This window comes from Glycine max, chromosome 15 (genome assembly GCF_000004515.6).
Source record: "Glycine max cultivar Williams 82 chromosome 15, Glycine_max_v4.0, whole genome shotgun sequence".
In the NCBI taxonomy this organism is placed as follows: domain Eukaryota; kingdom Viridiplantae; phylum Streptophyta; class Magnoliopsida; order Fabales; family Fabaceae; genus Glycine; species Glycine max.
This window is the reverse complement of record NC_038251.2, coordinates 7,100,982-7,127,825: the sequence shown is the minus strand read 5'-3', so window position 1 is coordinate 7,127,825 and position 26,844 is coordinate 7,100,982. Positions and strand designations below refer to the sequence as shown.

At 32.7% G+C, this 26,844-nt stretch overlaps 1 protein-coding gene across 7 annotated transcripts; it reads left to right on the top strand.

Moving 5' to 3' along the window:
* The first annotated feature begins 232 nt into the window (after positions 1-232).
* LOC100801762 (ABC transporter C family member 2) lies at positions 233-21,241 on the top strand. Of its 7 annotated transcripts, none has more exons than XM_006597452.4 (28): positions 233-319; positions 1,031-1,447; positions 1,681-1,859; positions 3,014-3,053; positions 4,094-4,250; positions 4,422-4,536; positions 4,623-4,703; positions 5,309-5,333; positions 6,021-6,077; positions 6,263-6,328; positions 6,609-6,683; positions 6,898-7,005; positions 8,056-8,190; positions 9,684-9,790; positions 9,905-9,998; positions 11,152-11,319; positions 11,491-11,631; positions 11,944-12,144; positions 13,720-13,818; positions 13,925-14,077; positions 15,106-15,488; positions 15,732-15,912; positions 16,002-16,325; positions 16,407-17,163; positions 18,021-18,142; positions 19,263-19,508; positions 19,959-20,376; positions 20,911-21,241. In XM_006597452.4, the coding sequence occupies exons 2-28, from the start codon at positions 1,115-1,117 to the stop codon at positions 21,006-21,008; spliced, it is 4,863 nt and encodes a 1,620-aa protein (XP_006597515.1). In that variant the 5' UTR covers positions 233-319; positions 1,031-1,114; the 3' UTR covers positions 21,009-21,241. The 7 variants fall into 7 exon arrangements, 4 of the variants coding, with proteins under 4 accessions (XP_006597515.1, XP_006597514.1, XP_003546076.1 ...); XM_006597451.4 differs by having other exon boundaries at positions 315-430; XM_003546028.5 differs by lacking the exon at positions 233-319 and adding an exon at positions 454-598.
* The last annotated feature ends 5,603 nt before the right edge of the window (positions 21,242-26,844 follow it).

Here is a 26,844-nt window from a genome sequence, read left to right as displayed (position 1 = left end):
ATGTAACAGTGGGACATGGATGGATGGAAAAGAACAACATTAATTGATTATTTATGAAAGAAAGGACAAAGTAAGATTTTTGATAATTTAAATTGAAGACCGTAAAGGAAGAGGGTTGAAGCGTAAGTATGACGTATGATAGTTTTACTTTTTCAGAATCTTTTTAAAATAAAATAAAATCATTCATTTTGAAAAATATATATATATAAGATAACCCCAAACCAAAAAACGTATGATTGTGGCCGACATCACTGTTCATGCACGCATTTCATTTTTTCTTTCTTGGAGGTCTTATTTAACATCAACGCTCGCATACCGAGTGAGACTTCTTCATTCTTCTTATTATTATTATTTTTGTTTTTCATTTCTCACTCGCTCGCTGTTTTTTTTCTACGCCACACCTCACTGGGACTACAGTGCACCTGGTTTGGTTAGATTCCCTTTCTCTCTTTCTTCACCTTATCTTCGTTTGAATATTCCTTGTTTTCTTTCAGACTTTCTCCCCCTTATTTTCTGTTGCTTGCTAGTTCTCAGCTCTTCTCCACGCTCCATGTTCATGCTTTCCTTCCTTCGCCTTTCGTGACGTGCAACAATCCATGTCTCCACCTTTCTTCTATTCTTTTAATATTCTATACTGCTTTTTTTTTTTCTCTCTCTGTTGATTTGAGTAATAAAATAAAGTTAAAGCCTTAAATTCAGGAATGGATTTTGATTTTGATTGCTACATTCTAATCTAATCTAATACGTATGCAAGGAAATTGTGGTTTTCATTTCTCTCTCCTTACATTGCTAGCTTCTTCATTCATTGTTTTCATTACTGTCATGAGTTTTACACCTCAGTTCCTTTCGTAAAAAAGCTTGAAATAGAGATTAGAAATAAAAATTTGTAAGTAGCTATAGGAAGTAGTGACAGTTCGGTTGTTTGAATCGGAGATATGTGAATGCTTGTGTTTTATTACCATCGTTATCTACTCCCTTGAGGTTAGTATGATGAAGCCGCTAACTCTGGATGCTTATTGTTTTTTTTTAGGTTCATCATTTTGAAGAGGGAGAGGGGAGCGATTTTGTGCTGATGTGTTTTGCTTAAGCTTATCCAATAAAGAAGTTGGTACAAATGGCTTTTGAGCCATTGAATTGGTATTGTCGGCCAGTTGCAAATGGAGTATGGACAAAATCAGTGGAGAATGCCTTTGGTGCTTACACTCCTTGTGCGGTTGACTCTCTGGTCATCTCCGTTTCCAACTTGATACTTCTTGGCCTGTGCATTTACCGCATATGGTTGATTATGAAGGATTTCACAGTCAAGAGGTTCTGTTTAAGGTCAAACCTTTACAATTATATTCTGGGATTGCTAGCTTTATATTGTGTGGCAGAGCCATTATACAGATTGATCATGGGAATATCAGTTCTAAATTTAGATGGGCAGACTCAACTTGCTCCATTTGAGGTGAGCTATGACTCTGATTACTGCACATAGGTTTCAATGATTTATATATATAATTATATATTCTACCTTACTTAATTGGCATAAAATTGAAATGTGAAGGTTTTTTATTTGTTCAACTTCTTTGAATTATCCTTTTTTTACATGCAGTACCTTTTATTTCTTCTGGTTGATCCTTTTTTTGTGTGCAGATTTTGATACTGTTAATTAGTGCTGTAATATTGTCTTATTGACAGATAATTTCACTGATCATTGAGGCTCTTGCTTGGTGCTCTATACTTATTTTGATTGGGATTGAAACTAAAGTCTACATCCGAGAATTCCGATGGTTTGTCAGATTTGGTTTGATTTATGCTATTGTAGGGGATGCTGTAATGTTCAATCTCATCATTTCTGCGAAGGAGTTCTATAGCAGGTTTGATCATATCATATTTACTATGTTATATAGCTTGTTGGTTAATAATGTCATGATATGCATTATCTATTGAGATTCCATTAAATCTTTTTTCTCCCAGTAAATGTAAACCTTAGAGAGATGAAATCTAGAGTACAAAAATGGAGGAAGACAAGATGTCTAGAAAGGCTGAAAGGTTAAAACAAACAAGCTGATCAATACAAAGGAGGGGAGGGGTGCATCTCCCTTGTTTGGTTTGAGGGGAGGAAAGGAGAAATACGAGTAATATATTCTTATAGCTTTATAAAAATTAATGGTGGGAGTGTGAGGTAAAATAATATTCTAGGGAAATTTATTGAGCTCAGTTCACAAGTACAAGCCACTTTCCACCCACTTCCACATCTTCCAACATTGCAGGGAGACAAAAAATTGGAAGGGAGCGAATTTGTCTCCTTCATTTCCCCTCCCCTCCAAATTTCTAAACCTAACAAGGTAAAGTTAAAAAATTCCTCCCTTCCCCCTTCATACTTCTCTAACAAAACACACTTTAAAAGGAACAAAAGGCCAAACATCATAGATGCTATAAAATTGCTCCTATGCTAAAGAGTGGGAAGATTTCTTTATGATACAAGTTTTTCCAGCCAAATATTATGGAGAAATACACAGATAACACATTCATAAATCTTTACTTGTTCTTCCTTTTAGAGCTCCTTAAGCTACTTAACAAGCATGATACAAATTGATAACAGACCACGTCTAACCAACAATCCCCAGTAATCCATTCCGAGTTTCTTAGCCTTTTGAGGATCTCCTGTTTTGTATCCTCCTATTTGACTTCTTTTATTGTAAAAAAGAACTCCAAATTCCTTAGATTTTGAGCTCTTTCTTTCTTTCTTTAAGTATTGAATTGGAAATAACCCTATGCTGTGAATCACACGCATCACCTGCAACTGTCTATGGTTCCACTTTTTTAGTTGATATTTTAAAACAAGGGAGCAAGGGACCATGTAATTATATGTGTCTTTATGTGTGCATGTGTAGATTGTTATTTTGTAATGAAGCATTATAAAAAACGGAAATGGATCAATGCATATTTTTCATCTGCTTCATGTTCAAAACCATATGTTTTGCTTCCCCTTGTTTTTCTCGAACTGACATTTTGGTTTTCTTTGCAGCTCTGTGCTATACTTTTACATCAGTGAGGTTGTTGGCCAGGTATTGTGTGCTCTTCAATTTAGATAAATGGTTATGTTTTTCTTTTTAAACTAACTGCAACTGGATGTTTGATACTGGATATCGTGTTCGCTTGTCTAAAATACACTTTGAGCCTTGAGGCTAGCTTGAGGTTACTACTGACCCTTGTGGCCCTTGTAAATCTTTCAAATGAATGATGTGTATTTAAAATTTGCAGTGACTTTCTTAATTAGTTCAGACTTCGGAGTGAATCTTTTTTGGAAATATGAGGTTTCTCTGTTGAATTGTCTTGTTGCTAGTTACTTGTAATGTTGTTTTATAGAGATGGATGTATAGATAAAGTATACGGGATGTAATAACTTGATACAGTTAGGCCCCATATGTGTGTGCTTATACTAGTAAGTTGTGTGTATTAAAACTTGTACAAGCCATCCCAAAACCCTATGTTACCCTGATATTACACTTTAAGGCCCTTCTCAAGCTCAATCCCTGATTGCAATTATACCCAGCTAACCTGCTTATTACAAATGTAATACTCTATTTGTCCATTGCCTTCATAAAAATATCTGCTACCTGCTTCTCAATCTGCACATGAATTGTTCCTTGCTGAAGTTACTCATGGTCTTAATGATAATGCGTCTAGAGTGTTGTTTTTGTACTTTGGATTGGATTCGCTATAATATTTTTTTTTTGTATAAACCTGGTGGCAAACATTTGGTTGCAGTGTGAAATCCTTAATTCTTTGTTGAATTTTTTTGGAGTGCAAAACTCACATTATGAAGGTTGTCTCTTTATGCTTAAACCTGTTAATGGATAAGGTTGTCTTATGACTTTTCTTTATTGTTCTGCTCAAGTTTGTTTCAAGGGAGTTGCTATTTTGCATTTACAGTTTGCTTGGGCATTTTTGCTGAATCATTGATCTCTTCCTCCTTGTTTTTTTACCCTCTCCCTTCATTCAATGTTTTTTGGGTCTCCCCTTACATGTATTTCCCTTCACTTAGAACCCTTGTGAAACTTTTTTCTTACTGAAAAAGTAACATATTATCTCTTTTTGGGTCCAGGTTTTGTTTGGAATACTATTGCTTGTGTATGTTCCTACTTTGGATCCTTATCCAGGTTATACCCCCATTGGGACTGAGATGATTACTGATGCTACATATGATGAACTCCCTGGAGGAGATATGATATGTCCCGAGAGGAGTGCCAACATATTGTCAAGTATGTATTACACGTTTGTATAACATTTTCAAACAAATATTGTGGCTACTTTTGGAAAATGCTTTAATAATTATTGTTAAGAGGGTTGGAACAGCAAATTCTGGGTTGTATATCGGTATCCTTTAAAATATACTTTGGGTAACTCATTTTGATTCCTTCTTCCTTTGGCAGGAATAATGTTTTCTTGGATGAATCCCATCATGAAACTAGGATATGAGAGACCACTAACTGAGAAAGATATATGGAAATTAGATACATGGGAACGGACAGAGACACTGATCAATAAGTATACTTTTCCTCCCTCCAAATATTTTCTTTATACTGAAGTTATTGCCTTTCAATTTTGCTTTATAGTGCCTCTTGACTCTGTAGGTTCCAGAAATGTTGGGTTGAGGAGTCTCGGAAGTCAAAACCTTGGCTTTTAAGAGCATTAAATGCAAGTCTTGGAGGAAGGTACGGATAAATAAGGATTTTGATAGAACACTGACAACTAAGAGAAAGGCATGTATTAATATTGTAAAATGAACAAAGAGCTCGTAAAAACAGGAAGATAACAACCAGAGCCTATGTTAAAGATAACAAAGAGCTCGTAAAAAACAGGAAGATAAACACCCTGAAAGAGGCCAGGAATGTTTTCATAGGTAAAAGATAATGGCAATCTAAAGTAACTAGTTATTTTGTAATCTAGTAAGCTAACTTGGATGTCTGCCACTCACAATGTCTACCACTTTGTATTGAACATGATGAAATGTTAAGAAACTGTTATTGTATTATGAATGAGTTAGTTACAACTGAATACACAGTAGTGTATTTATAGAGGATTCTAACTAAAGAAGTAGTTAGTCTAACTAACTAAATAACTAACTGTTATGCAACTACTACAGAATTAGTTAGTCTAACTAACTAACGGTTATGCTGAGTCAGCAATGACTCAGTTGCTAACTAACTAACTGTCTGTATCTATTAATTGTTTAATATAAAACTGCAGGCGTTTTTCCTCCCCTTCATTTGTGTTTATATGCATTTCATTTCATTTATATTCATTTTGCTTTCTGCAGGTTTTGGTGGGGAGGCTTTTGCAAGGTAATCTTCAACTTTTTTTTTTTGTTCTTGATAAGATGTCATAGATGAAATAAATTTGATAGGATATACTCATTGTTTGCGAGTTTTACATGATTTTTTCCAGATAGTTTTATTTGTTTTTTATTCAACATTTGATATGATTTCTTAATTTAGAAAAATAATTTCTTTGTTGTAACATAAATTAAATATGTTACGACTAGATTTATGATCCGCTAACTTTGTCAAAAGGTAGCAATCAACACGGCCTTTTAGCTCCCAATGTTTGGTTTGAATACCCAAAATGAAGACATCTCAAAGTTTGCTCTGTGTCAAACTATATAATTTCCTGTTGTCCAGCAAGAATATATAGAAGACTTTAAACTGGCGATTAGTTTTATTATGTATCTACTGCTGAGCCAAACATTAGGATGCTTAAAATATTTATGCATCCATTGAGAAGGTACGGTAATATCAACTATCAATTTAAGTTCGTATTAGAGCTCACTGACATCTAGGGATCCGCTGGTTTCAAACCTATGTAATTGTTTAGACTTTCACAGTTTTGCCAACAATCTTGTGTTATACTTCCTGTGTGAAATCTATGAAGACCTGCACATTTGAATATTTAGAACTGTACTTTTGCATGGTTAAACTTCTGAGTTGAAAACTTTATATTTGATTAATTTGTTTTTTGTCTACAACATGTAGATTGGCAATGATATTTCCCAATTTATGGGCCCACTTATATTGAATCAGCTGCTACAGGTTAGTTGTTCTTTTACTGAATTGTCACTGGTTAAGTACCTCTTGTGAATGTTTAGTGGACTAATAGAAGACCCTCCCTGAATGTATCGCACAAACACAATGACAAAATTATTCTCTAAATTTCTTATTATTATTATTAACAATTTTCATAATGTCATTTGACTTGCTATATAAATTGTCTGCAGTCTATGCAAAATGGTGAACCATCCTGGACTGGCTATGTTTATGCCTTCTCAATATTTGTTGGAGTGGTATGTTGCAAATCTTATTAAACTCTTGATTGATAATATTTGGTTCAATCAAATGCATTGTGAAGCCAGCAGTTCTGATGCTTGTATTTTTAATTTGCTATATTTGATATTACTTTTTGTTGTGGATAGTAAGATTTGACTACAATTCTTATACCCGTTTAGTAATTGCTTCTGCATGCTTACAAGTTTTTAATAAACAATAAAGATTTTTTTTTGTTTGTAAATTAGGCTGATCTCTATGGTCACTTATTAAGAGCCTATCTGAATTTGTCTTTGATAGGTCTTTGGGGTGTTATGTGAAGCTCAATATTTTCAGAATGTCATGCGTGTTGGTTACCGGTTAAGATCAACATTGGTAAGTTTTTTTTTTTACATATTTATTCACACCTTTATTTCCTGTTTAGTAGGTTGTCAAAGAGCTACTTGACTCGATCATACTTAACCACCTTGTGTCAGCAGGAGTGGCAGTGCAAGTTTCTACTGAAATTCATCCCACCCAGTAGTTGCATTTAATATGTTGAGTTTGATGTTCCATTTATTTTTTTCTCTGCTTGTTTTCTTCCTTGTAGGTGGCTGCTGTATTTCGCAAGTCCCTAAGGCTTACTCATGAAGCACGAAAGCAATTTGCAACTGGAAAAATAACCAACTTAATGACTACTGATGCTGAGGCACTTCAGGTATGCTTTTTCTCTAGTTTCTGATGTCTATTCTAATCGCTGCTGCTGACAGGTGTCAAAGAATCACTTGATTTTAAAGCATACCTGAAGGCACTATGATATTGCAACATTTCTTTGATAATATGAATTGCGATGTTTGAAATGTAGTAACCAATTATCTTAATGGTACTTCAAACAGAAATTTTAAATTATGACTAAAGGTGGCAAGGGTCAAACTCAAGACTACTTGGTCAAATAATTATTTTATTCATTGTGAAAACACTATTTTCTTGCATTGTAAAATTTAGGGGTTGATTTCTGACGAAAAACCATTCATGAATTTCCACCTAACAGTTTAAGCTTTTGGAATAGTTGGTTCATGACATGAGATTAGTGCTTCTATGATCAAGTACCCTAGAGTTTGATCTTTGCTGTCCTTATTCTTCTATTAAAAAGTTGAAATTCAGCACAAGCTAGGCGGGCTTTATGCCTGAAGGGATCCATAGTTTAAGCCTGAAAGGATCTTTAATAGGGGATTATGTTAAAGATGTAATTTAAAACCATTCATGTGTCTTCATCTAATAACATCAACTTCTAGGATGGTTGGTTGATGGTATTTTTTTATCAGATGATTTTCTCCCCACGTTTGCTGGTAGATGAAAACTTTTTTCCTTCAGATTATGCTCATAACTTTTCATATTAATCCAAAATCAGTTTGTAACAGAGAGCATAAAATAAACTTTTCCTATTTGTATTCTTCTGAGACCAGTAACCTGTAAAGTGTAATGCCACCAATAATCGATACAGTGGAAGGAAAAACCTAAACTTTAACATGAAAAGCAATCCTGAAACAACTTTTAGTTGTTTTTGAATATACATGGGAAAATGGTTGTCTTGTGGAGTCCAAAATCTTAGAGATACTAATTTAATTTATCTTGTAAGCAACTTTCTGAAACTCTGGTATGCTATAAATTGTTTTCGCAATATGTTTGATGTTGTAATACTGCTTCCTTGCAATCAATTTCACACGATGCCATGCCACAATTATATTTTTTTTCATCTCTTGAACAGCAAATATGCCAGTCACTTCACACTCTCTGGTCAGCTCCAGTACGAATTGTTGTTGCTATGGTTCTTCTTTACCAACAACTTGGTGTTGCTTCCCTTCTTGGTGCTTTGATGCTAGTTCTTATGTTCCCATTACAGGTACAGGAGTTCAGCTACTTAATTTGTCTTCACTTTCACTGCACTAGATTCTATTAATACAGATATGCTCTCAGGAAGGGTAATTAAATTAAACTAGTGTATCACATTGCAGTATATTTCTTCCCTTCCTCTCCCTACCTTTCATTTGATTCCTTCCTTGAGTTTTATGTAATTATTGGATTTTTACAATTCATGATTTGAATTGTACTATTCAGCTAGCTTTGATTTATATTATAAGATGAATCTGAAATCATTTTGAATCTTTATGATACATGAATGAAACAGTGCAATTTCGTATGATACGGTCATTATACGAATCACACAATACAACAATTCATTGTTTTTTTTAAACTTTTCTTTTACCAATTCTCATGAAAGAAATTGAAAAGTCATCTAAAGCTTAAATAGTAAAATGAAAAGGAATTGAAGGATGCACTGTGTTCGATTATTCAACTTATTTGTCACTCATGCAATGCATGTACTATATTTGGCTGTTCCATTGCTTCATCTCCATTCTTCCAAAATAAAGGCTTCACAAACTTCTATAAAACTAATAATTTTGTTTTAGGAGGCTTATGGTTAAGTTACTTTATCTATTTCTAGTTTAAAATTATTAAATCGAACACTATATATCATCTATATGATATATTTAAAGCATAGTTTTTAAAACGGTTTGGACTGGGAACCGGTGGTACATTGGATTGGAAATGACATTGACCTGCTGTAACCTGGTTGTACTCGGCTGGGTTTCCGAATCAACCGCTGAACCGCTGTTTATTGACTCGTAGCAGGTCCCGCTGTACTCAATTCAGCTTTCAGTAAAAATACAAAAACTAACACTCAGCCTGACTCGAATCCAGGACCTGTAGCAGGCACAAGCACACTTTGCCACTAAGCTAGAGAGTATTTGTTGACATAAGATTAAAAAAATTGATATTTATACAATATATAATTATTTATAGTAACTTTTAAGGGAAAAATTTGTTAAAATCTATCTCAGTCTCCATGATTTGAACCCTTAACATTGGATAGTATCAACATAGCTCCTTACCCACTACACTCCCATAATTATTTAGTTAATGTATTAACACAATTTTTTTTATCGGCTAATGTTAATTGTTAGTTTTAGTTTTTTTTATCAGCATATATATATATATAACATTGTATCACTCACATCGGTTCATGCGGTTTTTTAAACATTGATTTAAAGTTATTTTTATTCTTTGAATCTTATGATTTGATATAATTAAAAAAATTTCGTGGCATTCTCAATTTTAATCTCAATTTGATAACCTTCACCCCATCAAGGTAGTGAGGTATTCTGATATAAGTCTACTTTTGGAATCAGCAAATAAGTATCTTTCACAAGTTAATAATCTAGATTAGTAGCTGTTTTTGTAGGTTGATATCGTTGGTCTGACCTTTGTGTATCATTATGTAAGCTTACTGAAAACACAAATTTCTGACTTTAATAATGTGTTTTGTGGAAGCAGACATTTATCATTAGCAGAATGCAGAAGTTATCTAAGGAAGGATTACAACGTACAGACAAAAGAATTGGTCTCATGAATGAAATTTTGGCTGCTATGGACACCTTAAAGTATGTCTTTTGCCAATAATGATTAACTGCATGTATTATATAGATACATTATTTTTACTTATATAAAATGTAAGTTCTAATAGTTTTGTTGTTGGTTATGTGAACTTGGCTTAGGTATTATGCATGGGAGAGTAGTTTCCAGTCTAAAGTACAGATTGTCCGAGATGATGAATTATCTTGGTTTCGGAAAGCATCATTACTAGGAGCGGTATGACTTACCAATTCAAGATATTAATGTTCCACATTATTTGTTATACTGTTTATTTATATTTTCTCCCTTGAGTATATAAGTTTCAGTTTCCTTAAAGAAACCCATTTCTGTAATGTATTCGTCTAGGGCTGTTAGAATTTAACTAACCTCAAATTGCACTTCTGTGGGCCAATATAAATACCCATCAGAAACTGCTAAATATTTGCTACCACTCTAATTTTCTTTCTCGTACAACCATTTCTATCTAAAAATTTGAATGAAGAAACTGTGTTCAATTCACTGCCATAATGGATTACTTCCTGTCCAACAAATGATTTTATAAATGAAACAAATAGTAGTACACTGTACACTTGATGATGAAGTTCGATAAATGGATAAGATCTAATGTTCTAGACAACTATTTGAATGAACATCCATGACAATATTGAAAGTGACTTGAAATTTTAAGGAAGTACAATACTGAGTTGTGATAGTTATCGTTGAGAATCAGGAATAAATGTCATTTATTATAAATTGATTTGATAGGATCTGATTTAGGGGAAACTTAATCTCCTCTAATTATGTGCAATCATTACTATCCGTTTATATAAATGAGCATCCCACTGTGTACTCTAACACACGGTTTTCACTCAACTTCCCTCTGTTTCTCTTATTTTACAGTTATAATAGACCATAACAGAGGGAGTATGAGAGACGGGGAGGAACCTACATCTAAATCTTTCCTCCTCCAAACCTGAAATTGATTAGCTGCTCAATTGTGTAGTTGATGGCATCAATCCTTCAGCGCAAAGATAATAAAAAAGTCACATGTGATGAATGATAGATGGATGATTTCTAAACAAAGAGGAATGTATTTAACTACTCAGCACCCCACTTTGCTAAAGGAATGACTTTGCCTTTTCACTTCCCTTTTAAAATAAAAGTAAAATCTCAGTGAAAGGTCCAAGAGACCCCTCCACACAAAGCACAAATTAAATAATTACTGTAAGATTGCTGAGTTTTCTTGATTCAGTTTTCAACTGTTGCAATTTCATAAAATATAAATGTTTAGGCATGGAAAAAAAGTGTTGATTATGAAAGGCAGTAATTTTTTTTTCCTGGTATTGATTCTTAACTCCAGCCTTGTATTTATTGAATTTGTTTTTGGCAGTGTAATGGATTTATTCTAAATAGCATTCCAGTTTTTGTAACTGTGATTACATTTGGAGTATTCACCTTGCTTGGAGGGGATCTGACACCTGCAAGAGCTTTTACATCACTTTCTCTGTTTTCTGTGCTTCGATTTCCTCTCTTCATGCTTCCTAATACTATAACTCAGGTAAGTTATTCTCCTTTGCAATTTTCTTTTGTTTCTTTGATTTTGCAGCAGGATGCCTTATCCTATGTTTTATACTCTCTAATAAAATTTAATTCTTGCATAAGCAGTGTAGTGAGAATTAATGCTGCACCAATGTAGTTCACTTATCCTAATTCTTTTTTTGTCTTAAAGGTGGTTAATGCAAACGTATCGTTGAAGCGACTAGAAGATTTACTCTTAGCAGAAGAGAGAGTACTTCTACCAAATCCACCTATTGAGCCAGGATTACCAGCCATCTCGATCAAGAATGGATACTTTTCTTGGGATGCGAAGGTCCATATCCTTTTGACATCATGTATCCATTTGTTTGCATAAAGGACATCTGTTCGTTCACTAGTACCCTCATGCTGGAAAACATTTTTTGTCTGTTGTATCCTGTTCACCTGTTTGCTTTCTGTCAATTATTTTATCTAGTTGAGGAATAATTGAAATAATTGCATGTTAATGTAGTATTTAAATTATATTTTCCCAGAAGCATCTGATGGTCATACAGAATTTTGTTGCATTTGATATCCATAGGAATTGTGAAGGTGTAGGTCTTGAATTTTCTATAAAAAAACTGATAATTCATTTTTCTTTCTTCAGGCAGAGAGGGCCTCATTGTCAAACATAAATCTGGATATACCTGTTGGTTGCCTAGTTGCAGTTGTTGGCAGTACAGGAGAAGGGAAGACATCACTAGTATCTGCAATGCTTGGAGAACTTCCACCAATGGCAGATTCATCTGTTGTTTTGAGAGGAACAGTTGCTTATGTACCCCAAGTTTCCTGGATTTTTAATGCAACTGTAAGTTAATAATATATTCTATTAAGAAAAGTTCATAACTTTTTACAACCGGGAGAAAGAGGATAAGAAAATGCTGAGAGATAAATAAGTTGGAAAGTAAATGGGAATCCACTAAACAAGCTCTAAAATTTTTGAAGATGCCAACCATATACCCCAATATGTATGCTTACCCATACAATATTAATTCAGTACCACTTGTACTGCTTTGACCATATTAATAATATATATATTTTATGCCTTCCAAAAAAAAAACTATTGAATTGACTCATTTTTTTTTTTGGATACATTACAAATAAGCATCTTTTAAAAATGGTGAATATGAAATGCTAAGTTGCTAACCATATACTCCTATTTGTACTAAAACCCAAGTAACAAATGATTCATAACCTATTTTTAGATGCATTACAAATAATAAAAAAGACTTTCCTTATTACTTCACTCTCTTCACATTAACCTTATTCAAAATTATCTTGCAAGCATGGTTGGGAGGAGGCATTCCCAGATGTTATTTGTTGAAATCCCACATTGACTAGAGATATGACAAATGTAGTCCTTATAAGGCTTGGACAGTCCTATCCTTATTAGACAGTTTTGTGGGTTTTAGTTACGCCAAAGCCCAAATTCTAAGATGGTAATAAAGTCTTTCCTAGTTTTGTTATTTGGTCATTCATTTGTCTACACTCTAGATTTTTATTCCTAGGCATAAGGGGGTGTTGTTATTGGACCAGCCACATTTCCACGCTCCAGATGTCTAGCCCTGGGCATGAGCGGGTGTGTTGAGATCCCACATTGAATAGATATATGACCAATGTAGTCCATATAAGGCTTGACCTCACCTTATAAGTTGATTTTGTTGGGTTGAGTTAGGCCCTAAGTCCTTTAAGATTATTCAAGAGATGTTACTATACTGGTATTCCCCTTTCTGATTGTCTCCTTAGTTTTGAAGTCCAGCAAGGTGAATTGGGCAAGTTGCCCCTTTCTATTTTCTAGAATGAGGGTTAAAAATCTTTCTTTCATTTTGTAATAGAATAATTTTGGGAAATTACTTGAGTGGAGGGGCTGGAAGGTTTTAATATCATAAATGGACCAAACTTAGGTGCAGTACTTTAGGTGTTTTTAGTGTTGTTCTCTAATCAAAATTGGACTTTTACCTTTGTAACCCATACAATAAAGGTCAAATTTAATTATTGAGGTGAAACTCCAAACCTGGAAAATAACACCAAAAGCACCCTAAGTATAGTGTTGCACGTAAATTTTGTTCATAAAATTCTGCTGCAGCTTACTCAAAGGATTGTATTTGGATGCTTTTGTAGATTCAGGATTAAAAAAGTGGGAGTCCTGAAAGATGGATTTTCTAATGAATTTGCATCTACCATATAAATGATAAGTTATTAATTCATAAAATTGTGAGTTTGATCCTGTTTGTTATTTTATCATTATCATATTTATTACATTACAAAGTTAATAGAGTGCTATAAATGATAAAGTTATGTGAGCTTATCCTATTAGCCATTTGATTATTCTCATGTCTGTTAATGTGGGGTTTATCATGCCGGATAAACTTTATTTTTACAGGTACGGGATAACATTTTGTTTGGTTCTGTCTTTGACCCAGCAAGATATCAAAGGGCAATAAATGTGACTGAACTGCAGCATGACCTTGAGTTACTGCCGGTGAGTGTATGAGTTATAGCATTTAAGTGCATACAATGAATGTTCAATTTAATTATTAGATTTTTAAGTTGGTAGGCCTTTCTTCCTTCTTTCTCTTAATGACTAGGGTGGTGATCTTACTGAAATTGGTGAAAGAGGGGTAAACATCAGCGGTGGCCAAAAGCAGAGAGTATCCATGGCTAGAGCTGTCTACTCCAATTCTGATGTGTACATCTTTGATGATCCCCTAAGTGCTCTGGATGCGCATGTGGCTAGACAGGTTACCTTCATGCCAACTGACTCCTCTATAGCTTCTGTTATTTCTATTGCTTCAGTGTTCTAACTCAAAAGTAATTTGCTATGGCATTGTTTTTGGTCATCTGAGGGCGAGCCCTGGTGCAGCGGTAAAGTTGTGCCTTGGTGACTTGTTGGTCATGGGTTCGAATCCGGAAACAGCCTCTTTGCATATGCAAGGGTAAGGCTGCGTACAACATCCCTCCCTCATACCTTCGCATAGCGAAGAGCCTCCGGGCAATGGGGTACGAAGTTTTTTATTGTTTTTGGTCATCTCATGTATGTAAATCATGACTGTTACATATTGACCACTAATTCCCTCAAGATTAAATTGTTTTGGGTGCTTGAGTGCTGTATATAAACAGGATCTGGCAATTGTTTTAAGTTCATGTATAGCATAGTAATGTATGATTAAATTTGTGATATATAGTGCTTTTATGTCTTGGATTTTATAGTGGTGGGGGCTCCTATTTATATTGATCCAAAACGTGGAAGCTACTTTCTCTTTCTTTGGCTGTACATGCCATGCAGCATGCCTTATATTTACATTTCTTTTGTTTGTATACTATTGTTCTCTTTTCCATATTTAAATTAATAAATTATTTTCAGTTTTTTTTTCCCATATAATATGTATGTACATGTACCTGCCAATACAGCATGCCTTATATTTACATTTCTTTTGTTTCTATACTATTGTTCTCTTTTCCATATTTAAATTAATAAATTATTTTCAGTATTTTTTTCCCATATAATATGTATGTACATGTCCCTGCTAATAGTTGACATTTGTCAGTGTTATGTAAAAACAACGAATATGCAACGGGATTCTCCTGGTGAAATTATCATGATCATGTTTGTAGAGATACTGAATACAGTATGCAAATTTGTTCCTCCTCGGTTTTGACTGTTGCTGAATATGCAAATATCTCATTTTATGTTGTTAAAAGTTGAAATCTGATTTACTGTCTTAATATTATCTTAACATTGTCTAATATGCACTACATATTATCTCAGGTTTTTGATAAATGCATCAAGGGAGATTTGAGAGGGAAGACCCGAGTTCTTGTCACAAATCAGCTGCATTTTCTTTCGCAGGTTAATAGAATCATTTTGGTCCATGAAGGTATGGTGAAGGAGGAGGGAACTTTTGAGGAACTCTCTAACCATGGACCGCTGTTTCAAAAGCTTATGGAAAATGCGGGAAAGATGGAGGAGTATGAAGAAGAAGAAAAGGTAGATACTGAAACCACAGATCAGAAGCCCTCTTCGAAACCAGTGGCCAATGGAGCAATTAATGATCATGCAAAGAGTGGAAGTAAACCAAAAGAAGGAAAATCTGTCCTTATTAAACAAGAAGAACGAGCAACAGGGGTTGTCAGCTTGAATGTTCTAACGAGGTAAGAAGATTAAATGAATTAGTGTAAAGCGATTTTGATTTGTAACTATTTGTTGCACCTGCACACACATTTATATTGTGGAATGCAACTTTCTCCGCATGAAATGACATTCTTATTTGTAACCCTGATGGTCAACATCCACAACAAAGTGGAATATGGTGCATATTTTATGCCTTTCTTTTTCCACTTGCTTCTTCTTTGTTTAAATATTTTTTAATCTTAATTGGCTTGGGTTCCTCTTAGGTACAAAAGTGCATTAGGAGGGTTTTGGGTGGTTTTCGTACTCTTTGCATGCTATGTCTCAACAGAAACGTTACGAATATCAAGTAGCACATGGTTAAGCCATTGGACTGATCAGAGTGCTACGGAGGGTTACAACCCTGTCTTCTATAATATGATATATGCAGCTCTATCATTTGGACAGGTATAATTCTCTTATAAAATCACTGTACAGAATGCATTTGATTGGACTGCATCTATGGAACAAATTATTAATTTGGAATTGAGTTTCAGGTTTTGGTGACTTTAACAAATTCTTATTGGTTAATCATATCAAGTCTTTATGCTGCTAGAAGGTTGCACGAAGCCATGCTTAGCTCCATATTACGAGCTCCCATGGTGTTTTTCCAAACAAATCCACTCGGAAGAGTTATCAACAGGTTTGCGAAGGATCTAGGTGACATTGATCGTAATGTTGCTCCATTTGTGAATATGTTTCTAGGTCAAGTGTCCCAGCTTCTTTCAACCTTCATCCTCATAGGCATTGTCAGCACAATGTCCTTGTGGGCGATACTGCCATTGTTGGTGTTGTTTTACGTAGCATATCTATACTATCAGGTATAACGATTACCACTATATTCTTGCTTTTACTCACTTCAATTCATATTTGGAAATCAATTGATATTTTCTTTGTTTTAGAGCACCGCTCGTGAAGTGAAACGCTTAGACTCAATTAGCAGATCTCCTGTTTACGCACAGTTTGGAGAAGCACTGAATGGCTTATCAACGATTCGTGCTTACAAAGCGTATGATCGAATGGCAGATATAAATGGGAAATCCATGGACAACAACATCCGATTCACGCTGGTGAACATGAGTGGAAACCGATGGCTCGCAATCCGATTGGAAACATTGGGAGGCCTTATGATATGGTTGACTGCAACTTTTGCTGTCATGCAGAACGGGAGAGCGGAGAACCAGCAAGAATTCGCATCCACCATGGGGTTACTACTTAGCTATGCTCTGAACATTACTAGTTTGCTTACTGGTGTGCTGAGGCTTGCAAGTTTGGCTGAGAATAGTTTAAATGCAGTTGAACGGATTGGCACTTACATAGATTTGCCCTCGGAGGCTCCCTCTGTCATCGATAATAATCGCCCTCCTCCTGGCTGGCCTTCTTTAGGCTCAATTAGATTTGAAGATGTTGTTCTTCGCTACAGACCTGAGCTTCCTCCTGTGTTGCATGGCTTGTCTTTCACCATTTTCCCGAGTGATAAGGTTGGCATTGTTGGAAGGACTGGTGCAGGAAAATCCAGCATGCTTAATGCTTTGTTTCGAATTGTAGAATTGGAACAAGGAAGAATATTAATTGATGATTATGATGTTGCAAAGTTTGGGCTTGCTGATTTGCGTAAAGTTCTTGGCATTATACCACAATCTCCTGTTCTCTTTTCAGGTATTTATTTATGATATAATTTTCTGAAATTATATTGTAGTGTTTGATACCATTGCCAGGGTTTGTTTCTGAATTATCCAATAACCAAAGAGAATAAAAAAAGTTTTCAATTAGGAATTTTTTGTTGAAGTCGTCCATAAATATAACGTGGAAGAGATGTGCAATGCTTTTTAAGTAATTTTAAATTAATAGAATAAGAATAGTCAATGGTCATGGGTTAGACCAAAATAAACTTAATACTCAATAAATTTCAATTAAATTATGGTAAATATATATTGATGCTAACATTTAAGGATGATTAAATTTTTGTAGACAATAGGTAATATGAGAATGTTTTCTGTACTCTTGATAACTTCATTTGTCTATACCACTGCAAACTACCTTTGTGACCATTTTGGTAAGAGACAAAGGCATATTTAGTTATATAATTTAATCAAGTACTTGTTCACTAAGCTCTTATCAAATGATAGCTTATTCATAAATTTGACTGTCAAATTTAATGAGATGAACATATTTACATTAAAGATAATTAAAAAATATGATACAACTGGAAACTGCTTCTATTACACTTCTTATTGATTGATGAGCTACTTGACCTCATGATTGAAAATCTGTGGCCAAATCTAGTCTAAAAATATTGCCAAATCTTTAGTGGTTAGGTTGGGCTCAACCTTGTTTTCTATTTGTATTACTGATAGATAGATTGGCTATATTTTGTCAACTTGTATGATTCTTATATTGTGATTTATGAAACATAAGAATATTTTAACTTCTGAATTAATGTTTTGCAGGTAATTGAAATATAAAATTTAAATAATGTCATTGTAATAATATTAAGCTCATCTTACACTTCATAGGAACTGTGAGATTTAATCTCGATCCATTCAATGAACACAATGATGCTGACCTCTGGGAGGCTCTGGAGAGGGCACATTTGAAGGATGTGATACGGAGGAATTCTTTGGGGCTGGATGCTGAGGTAAATGCTAATATAGGTGTTTTGATGGAGATGATTGTATTAATGAGTATTGGTTAAAATGAGCATTATTTACTGACATTCTTCTAGTTGAATTTGATCATTATTTAATCCACCCAGCTTTTGCTTTCTGCATATTTTCATTCTGGTTGGGAGTATTTTTACGGTAGTGACTTGTGATGTCTTTATGGTTTATAAGGGCTTTAGTAATTTGGTTGTCTAGTCAGACGTTTATACTAGCCGATTAATTAATTTGAGTAGTTTCATAAATGAAAAGTGCTGAATTTAGAATATGAACATGATGCATTGGTATTTTGTCTAATTTTGTATGAACATGATGCACTGGTGGGTATGCAACTATGCATAGATAGTTGGCATAGATGTACCCTGAGAAGGTACCTGATTTCTCCATTGCATGCTTCTGGTTCCAATGCTCATCTGGTACATGGGTACGTACCTTTCTTTCCCTGAGTAGGTACCTGATTTCAACATACCACTCAAGTACAAGTTGTACCCTTTATTCCCAATTCCAATACCAGCATTATTAATTGCACCCAAATACAAGTTGTGTAGCACCCTTGTGTTTTGCTTGTTGACCCTGTTGATGTGGACAGAATGGACCAAAGTGAAGAATCCGATGGGTGAGAGAAACTTGTGCGCAAGACTTGCTCTATTTTGTCATGTCACCTTCTGGATTAAATTCTCAGACTATTACTTTCTAGTTAGAATTTGGCACATGCTGAACTATAAAAGTGCTGTTTGGTTTAGAGAAAATAGTGTCTGAGCAGGCAAACATGTATCATCTCTTGGTGCTTGTTTTTCTGTGTTGTAGTCCCAAAGAGGCAGCAATTAAGGTGGGCTAGGGGTGACCACAATAAAGGCGGCTTTCCAATATTCCAATACAAGAGGATTGGAGGCTCCTGTTTAGTTGATGCTTCTCATCCCCCCTGGGTCTTGGGTTATGTTATTTCTTTAATTAATTTTGGTATCGTAAAGTGAAAAACAGTATGTACCCACGCTATTACGTATTATGGATATGCTTAGAAGTACAAATTGTCCTTTGTTTGTTTTACAGATATATATTGTTGAAGCTAGTATTTATTAATGAAAATGTGGTATCCAGGTATCTGAGGCAGGCGAGAACTTCAGTGTTGGGCAAAGGCAACTGTTGAGTCTTTCCCGGGCTTTATTGCGTAGATCGAAAATATTAGTACTTGACGAAGCAACCGCAGCAGTAGATGTTAGAACAGATGCACTCATACAAAAAACAATTCGAGAAGAATTCAAATCCTGTACAATGCTCATTATTGCTCATCGCCTAAACACCATTATTGATTGTGATCGAATTCTTTTGCTTGATGGTGGTAAGGTATGCACTCAATATTCAAACCATAGAGCTGGCTAACTCATAATATAGTTAAAGTCCTTTGCCACTGGTGTAAGTTATACTAAAGTTATTACCTTAGATAGCTCTAGTTTCTACTGAATATCTATTGAAAAATTGGTGCATATGATCAACTATCTTTAGATTCAATAGCTGGATGGATGAACTGGCACTGCGTTATTTTTGATGATGGTGTGTGTCTAGTCTTACACCAATGTGACCTAGCCCATGAATAAATAAATCACACACAGACACACACATATATAGGAGAGGAGAGAATAATACCAATATAAACTTAGAAGTTTTCTTGTAAGGAAAATTGAAATTTTGAATTAAGGCATCTTTATGAATGCAGACCGCCTTTAATTTGACTCAAAACTGCTGACCTGATAATGGTTTGCTTCAGTGTTATATTGATGCATTTCATGTTTAAAGGTTCTTGAATACGATACCCCTGAGGAGCTGCTGTCAAATGAAGGTAGTGCTTTCTCTAAGATGGTCCAAAGCACAGGAGCTGCAAATTCCCAGTATTTACGCAGCTTAGCACTTGGTGGGGATAAGTCAGAAAGAGAAGAGAACAAACATCTAGATGCCCGGAGAAAATGGCTGGCTTCTTCTCGATGGGCTGCTGCAGCCCAATTTGCTCTCGCTGTTAGTCTCACCTCATCCCATAATGACCTTCAACGATTGGAAGTGGAAGACGAGAATAGTATTCTGAAGAAGACAAAGGATGCTCTGATAACTTTGCAGGGGGTTCTGGAAAGGAAGCACGATAAAGAAATTGAGGAATCTTTAGAGCAGCGCCAAATATCCCCAGACGGATGGTGGTCATCGCTTTATAAAATGATTGAAGGTATTGTTTTAATCTATTTTCTGCATGTGCACAGAGATTATGTAAATCAAAATGAATTTAAAGCACCAATTTGTATATGCACTTAGGAATGCATTTCTCTCTAATTTTTTGTCTAACTTACGTTATTAGAAGTAATCATGCCAGATATATTTTCATTGTAAAGTGCATGATCATGTAAACATACACCGAAAATATTAAAAACATAATTTGCCCCCCATGCAACATGAGATTCTGAAGAAAACATTAATTTGGAAGGGCACTGAAGTGGCCCCACGACTGAACGTAATTGAATGATTTTCAGATTTTTGCCTGTTTTTCCCTAATTGTGTTTGTCTGTGCCATGAGAATTTTTTTAAATTGGTAAGACCTAATGTTTTTTGCCTCTCGGATAATTTTACTAACTTGGCTGATGACAACTAGCATTTCAAAGAAATTTTCATGATTAAGAATCTTGCGATTTTGAATGTGGTTGGGTATGACTAATATATTTTCATATATTTATTGTAACTGGATCTGTTCTGCCTCTTGTATTAGGTCTTGCTATCATGAGCAGATTGACCGTGAACAGGTTCCATCAATCAGACTTCGGTTTTGAGGACAGATCAATTAACTTTGATCAGGTTGATATGTAGGGAAAACTGCACTTCTTTATATAACAGCTCCTGCCTACTGATGACTGATGACTTCGATCAAGTCGATAGACCTAAGGTTTTGCTAACTTTATTTTGGCGCGTAGCTCTACAACGGAGCTATGAAAATCAACCAAGAACTTTTTATTGTTTACTTTGGTGAGTAGAAATTCTTTTCATGTAGTATTGTAATTTTGATTACCAAAAGAATTTTCATCGATGCTCATCTTCATTGAGATTGTTCTTTTGTCTATTTAGTTTTTAAAATATTATTATAGATAGGAATGGTTTTTAGCAATTATTATATTACACGAAGACTTAAATATTTTTTTTTGTCAAATGTTGATTTTCATGTGACGGATTGATGCGATGTGACAGTCATATTATTGACGTTAAGCATAACAATGGGATCCAAATTTGTGGGATCCACTCGATTGTGATGGAAAAAATCTGAGTTGACCAAGTTAAAATTAGGGTCAAGTTTTTCTCGATAGCCAATTTGGATTTGGGGTAGGGGATGAGATTTTTCATTTTATGTAAAATTATATTTTTTTATAAAATTTTATAAGTATGTGGGAGGGGGACCTGACCCTGTTTGGGGTGAGAGTGGGGGGATATCCGAAGTTGGGAGCTACGGCGGGATATGCAGAATCGGATCCCAACCTATTGACATGGTGCTTAGTGACAAAAGATTAAATAAAGTAAAAAAAAAAAATAGTAGGAATTGAACTTATGATATTTTATTTAAAGAGAAATTAGTAAATTATCATGATACTTGTTTTGTTTAAATAATTTTATAAAAAATATTTTATATGTATCATTAGTTTAATAATTATTGTTTTTTAATTATAAAATTTATAAATTAAAATAAAATATTTAGTATTTAAATTTACATGTGTTTATTTTTATCATAAAATTTTATTTTAATATAAATTGATAAATTTTTATATAAAAATTGTTTTATTTTATTATAATTTTAAAAAACATTACATAAAATAATATATAGATTATTTAAAAAAATATTTTATGTAATTTATATATATCACATAAATTTAAATAATCTAAAAAATTAAAAATTTATTACTTATTATAATTAAAATATTTTATTATTATTTATATATAAAAATAAATTTACATTTTTTTATAAATCACTTAAAATTATTTATATAAATAATTTTCATAATAATTTATGTAATTTCATTTATATATAATTATCTATAACTGGAATTAAAAAACTTATTTACTAAATTTTTTTATCGTTAAAACGAAAGAATTAACATGTAAGTTTCATAAAAATTAAACATTAAAATTTTATTAATTTATATAACCAGAATAAAAATAATTTACATATTGAAATAAATTTACATAATTCATATAATTTACATATTAATTTATTTAATTATATTGATTTATGTAATTAGAGTAAAAATAATATATATATTAAAATCAATTTGCAAAATAATTTATATATTCATTTAGAAATTTAATTATAAATTAGTAGAATTAAAATTAAATTTTGTAAGTTATTCAAAATAAAAAAATCTAAAATGATATAAAATAAAATTAAAAATATTTATATATCAAATACTTTTTTAAATTTGAAAATTTTTATAACTAAACAAAAATAACTCTTGGATAATGATATATACAAAATAGTATTTATAAACTTAGCTAAATAAAATAATAATTTATTATCTTATCTTTAAATAAAAAGTCAATTGAGTGAAGGATCAAAATTTCTTAATCTTAAAAATAATAAAATTAAATGTGTTGCTTTAGAAATAGAAAATCAAAATTATGGATTTAAAATTATAAAAAGATTAAAATTATAATTTAATATAAAACTTAATTTACTGAAATAAAATACCACTAAAATATAATGGGTGCAAAATTCACATTTAGCCCTTTTATTTTGGTGAGTAGAACTTATTTTCATGTATTATTGTAACTTTGATTGCCAAAAGAATTTTCTTTAAATGCTCCTTTCAGGTCCTAGATACTTTTGATAGTTATTCCTTCACTGCTATGCTTCAAAACTTATGCCATAGTGTGTTAGTGGTATTTTTCAAAATTACAGATGTGCAGAGAACACATGTATCTATGAATTGGATCTATAAATAGAACAGAAAATGCAGATAAAAAAAATAAAACAGAAAATATGATTAAATTATTTTCATATATTTATCAGATATTTCATGTTTTATTTGAGAGCTTATTGAAATAAGAGGACAATTTTATAAATATATCAAATATTTACACATACTAATGTGATAAAGTCCAGATAAATTATAAATGCACTCTTACAATCATTTATAGTACATGTTTGGATATGCGCTTGTAATTAGTTTTAAATCAATATGATTTTATAGATTTTTTTTTTTTGCTGAAAGATGATTTTATAAAATTGATTTTAAATAAAAGTAAGCTTGTAGTAATGAGATTTTTGTTTAGACAATAAATATTGGAATATTAATTTTGACACATAATTAGTGTGTTTGGATAACATATAAGAATTAATTCTATCTCACAAAATCATGGTGACACCATCAAAAGTAAAAACAATTTATTGTTTTATTTTCATCATGAAAAAATAATTTTTCATCATAAATCTAATCCAAACACACTAAATATTATTGGAAATTTACAATCAAAATTGATTGAGTGTATAATTACCCAAATGACTAGAGTGTAAATATATGCACGAAAGGTGAAACAAACGTGACTAGTGGTATACATTTTATAAATAACATGACTCAAGTCAGCATTAATGCAAAAGTTATTTTTAATAGCTTCAATAAAACTTCAGTCTATAACTTATAATAATATTTCTAATAGAATGCCATGCATCTTGTTTGGACATCCAAAACTCAGATTGAATTATGTCATACGCTGATTCAGAATTCTCTTCTTTCTTCATCTTTTATCATCAATCAAATCTTATAACTCTGATTCAAATATATTGAGATAGTCTGATAATATGTTTAAATGACACACAAGAATTAATTTTATCTTACAAAATTATAGTGATGCTATGAAAAAATAAAAATAACTATTTATAATTTTACCTTTACAATGAGAAATTAATTAATTTTCATTAATCCACACACATTGTTAAACATCTAGTGGTTTGCTACTCTTCCTATTGTATGTTCTTTTTTCTTTTTTTCCTTCTAAAAACGTCATGCCTCACTTAGTGGTTCACTTTTCCAGCTCTGCTCTTGGGTGTGCAGACCATTTACTTTTTGTCTCGTCCAGTCGCTTTCCAAGTTGTGGTGAAGCTAGAGAAAAATGTTTGACTGGATGCATTAAGTGTAGTTTATTTATAATGTTGTTGGAAGAAATGGGGACTAAGGCAATAAATAAAAGGCAGGAAGAAAAGTCACACCCCACAGATCATGGACAAAGGTACACAAGAAGATAGACCCTTAACATTTACGTCACAAATTATCTATCCATTTTGATTTTCAACTTTCTTTTATAAACTATTCCCCTTCAGAATTTTAAGTTGACTCGTCATTTTATTCCATTGTGACCATTTTTTTTTGCTCAACACAATGATATCCCTTTATTTAGTGGTATGTGAGTCTAAATATAAGAAACCTTTCTGAATGAAAAGCAGGGTGCACTTTAGTTCCTAGCCTATCTATTAAATTTAGTCCTCATGTTTTCTTTCTTTTCTAGTTGCATTTACTTTTGTTTGATCCACCTAAGATTGGATTTTTAACTGACTTTTTTTTCTGTCTTTTTACGCTTTTTCCTAAAGTTTCTGGCTTTGAAGCTACTTTCTTATCTTTAATTTTGGAAGGGGGTCATTCTCGTGTTTGGGTAGGGAATTGTAATGGGCTATTCTAACAATTATTCCACAAAAGCGTTACAATTCTTATCTTATTTTATAGAAATATTAGCATAAAACTTACTCAACTCGGGACCAAATGTTTGTTAAGGATTTTACGAAATACAGTAGTATACAATTATAACATGTTCATATTACACTAATTAAAAAATTATCTAGGATGAGTATACTTTCATAAAAAAATTAATCCAAGTCCTTAGTCATCATCTAACTCTAGAAGAGAACCTTAATTTCATAGTTATTGTCTCGATCCAAAATAATATAAAAAGAAATGTGATTGGGGCTTGCCACAACTTATGTCTTATAAAGCTATCTAATAACACAATAATTTTATGATCACTAGACATCAACTTTTCAATTGGACATCAAGTAAAGGTCTAAACTTACATCACAAGTTCAAAGAATTAATATCCATAAATTAAATTAAGGAGATATATGATGAGTTTCATAATTAAAGGAAAAGGAAGGAGGAAAAAGTAGTATGTTTAATTCTCTATGTTAATAAAAAAAATTAACAACTTACATATGTGGATTAAAAAAATCCATAAATTAAATTACCACAAAATTCATTTTCATAATTGATATTAAAATAATGCATTCAATTCGAGTTTAAAACTCTAGAATTCTCTTTTTAAGCAATAAGTGTTTTATGTCAAAATATTTTGAACAAGAAAAAACTTTTATTGCTTTCAGAAAAATGCAGAATAGCACTAGCTAAGTTCGCAAGTGACTAAACATTTCACATAGGTTTAACTTAATTACAATAGTTCAGAAAAATGCAGAATAGCACTAGTGTTCGCAAGGGACTACTTACAGATGGGTTCGTTAAACCAATCTATACTGTATTTTCTCTTTTATTTATCTTATTAGGGTACTCTGAGATTTTGTTTTATACCACCTTCAAACTTTCATATAGGATTCGCTTAAGAAATTTGTTTATCTTCTTTTATAAGATGCCCTCAAAGTATCTCTTGTATTCTTTTGTTATTTACTAAAACGTCGTTAATTATTTAACAATTGTTTTAATTAATAAATAATAAAATTGTAAATAAATAAGCTCAACTTTTTTTAATTTGTAAGGGTTAAGAAAGATGATTAGTAATATTTGCAAAACCACTATTGTCGTCCCATACGTCAATTAATTAAATAAAAAATAATTAGGTAAAAAGAGTGAAATAACGAATTCCAATATAATGTTAAGAGTAATTTAAAAAATGATAATTCAAATCATTAATAAATTTAATATCCCTAAATAAAAATGACTTAGTCAAAAAAATTTATTCTTGTAAATTAATTTAAAGTTTCTTATGAAAAAGACTGATATAATGGAAACTAAAAATACAATGTGAATTAAATGAAATAACACAATTTTACCAAATATGCATGTGGAACTATCATGACCTGGGATTTAGAAACCATAGTGCTTGCAGCAAGAGCTTTTCAAATCGACTGTCCCCCAGATGGAGCAATAGACCAAGCCATCTGGCCATGGTAGTACTGGTGAGGATCGGGTCAAGTTGTAGCTCCTCTAATGTTACTTTAATTAATTTGATGAACATGATCCTATACCCTAATCACCTTCTGCCCTAAATCTCATTATTATTGATTGTCTTTTTTATTTATCATGCTATATGTGTGGAGTATTTATCATTTTATTCATAATTATTATATATCGGATAATTGAAATGATCATCTTTATTATGATCTCTCTTTCTAAAACATATTTTTTTCAATGTAACTCAACCTCAAAATATTAGTTAAAAAATCTAAATTCAGTTCTACTCAAAAACCACCAATATCAATATCATTACTGATTGTCTATTATTACTTATAACAAATTTCATCGATCATTTCTTCTTTTTTATAGGCTTTTTACTAAAAATAGTGATATACTAGCTAGTAATTGATATTGACAAACATATGGATTTTCTTTCTATTGCAATTTGTGTGTTCACAAAATATATTCAGTTTGCTGATTTTAAACGG

Bases quoted from the DNA above. Each gene is read 5' to 3' on its own strand.
- LOC100801762 (XM_006597452.4), top strand. From the start codon at position 1,115: ATGGCTTTTGAGCCATTGAATTGGTATTGTCGGCCAGTTGCAAATGGA. The intron at 6,078-6,262 runs GTTAGTTGTTCT...AATTGTCTGCAG, and splicing joins TATTGAATCAGCTGCTACAG to TCTATGCAAAATGGTGAACC. The intron at 16,326-16,406 runs GTATAACGATTA...TCTTTGTTTTAG, and splicing joins TAGCATATCTATACTATCAG to AGCACCGCTCGTGAAGTGAA.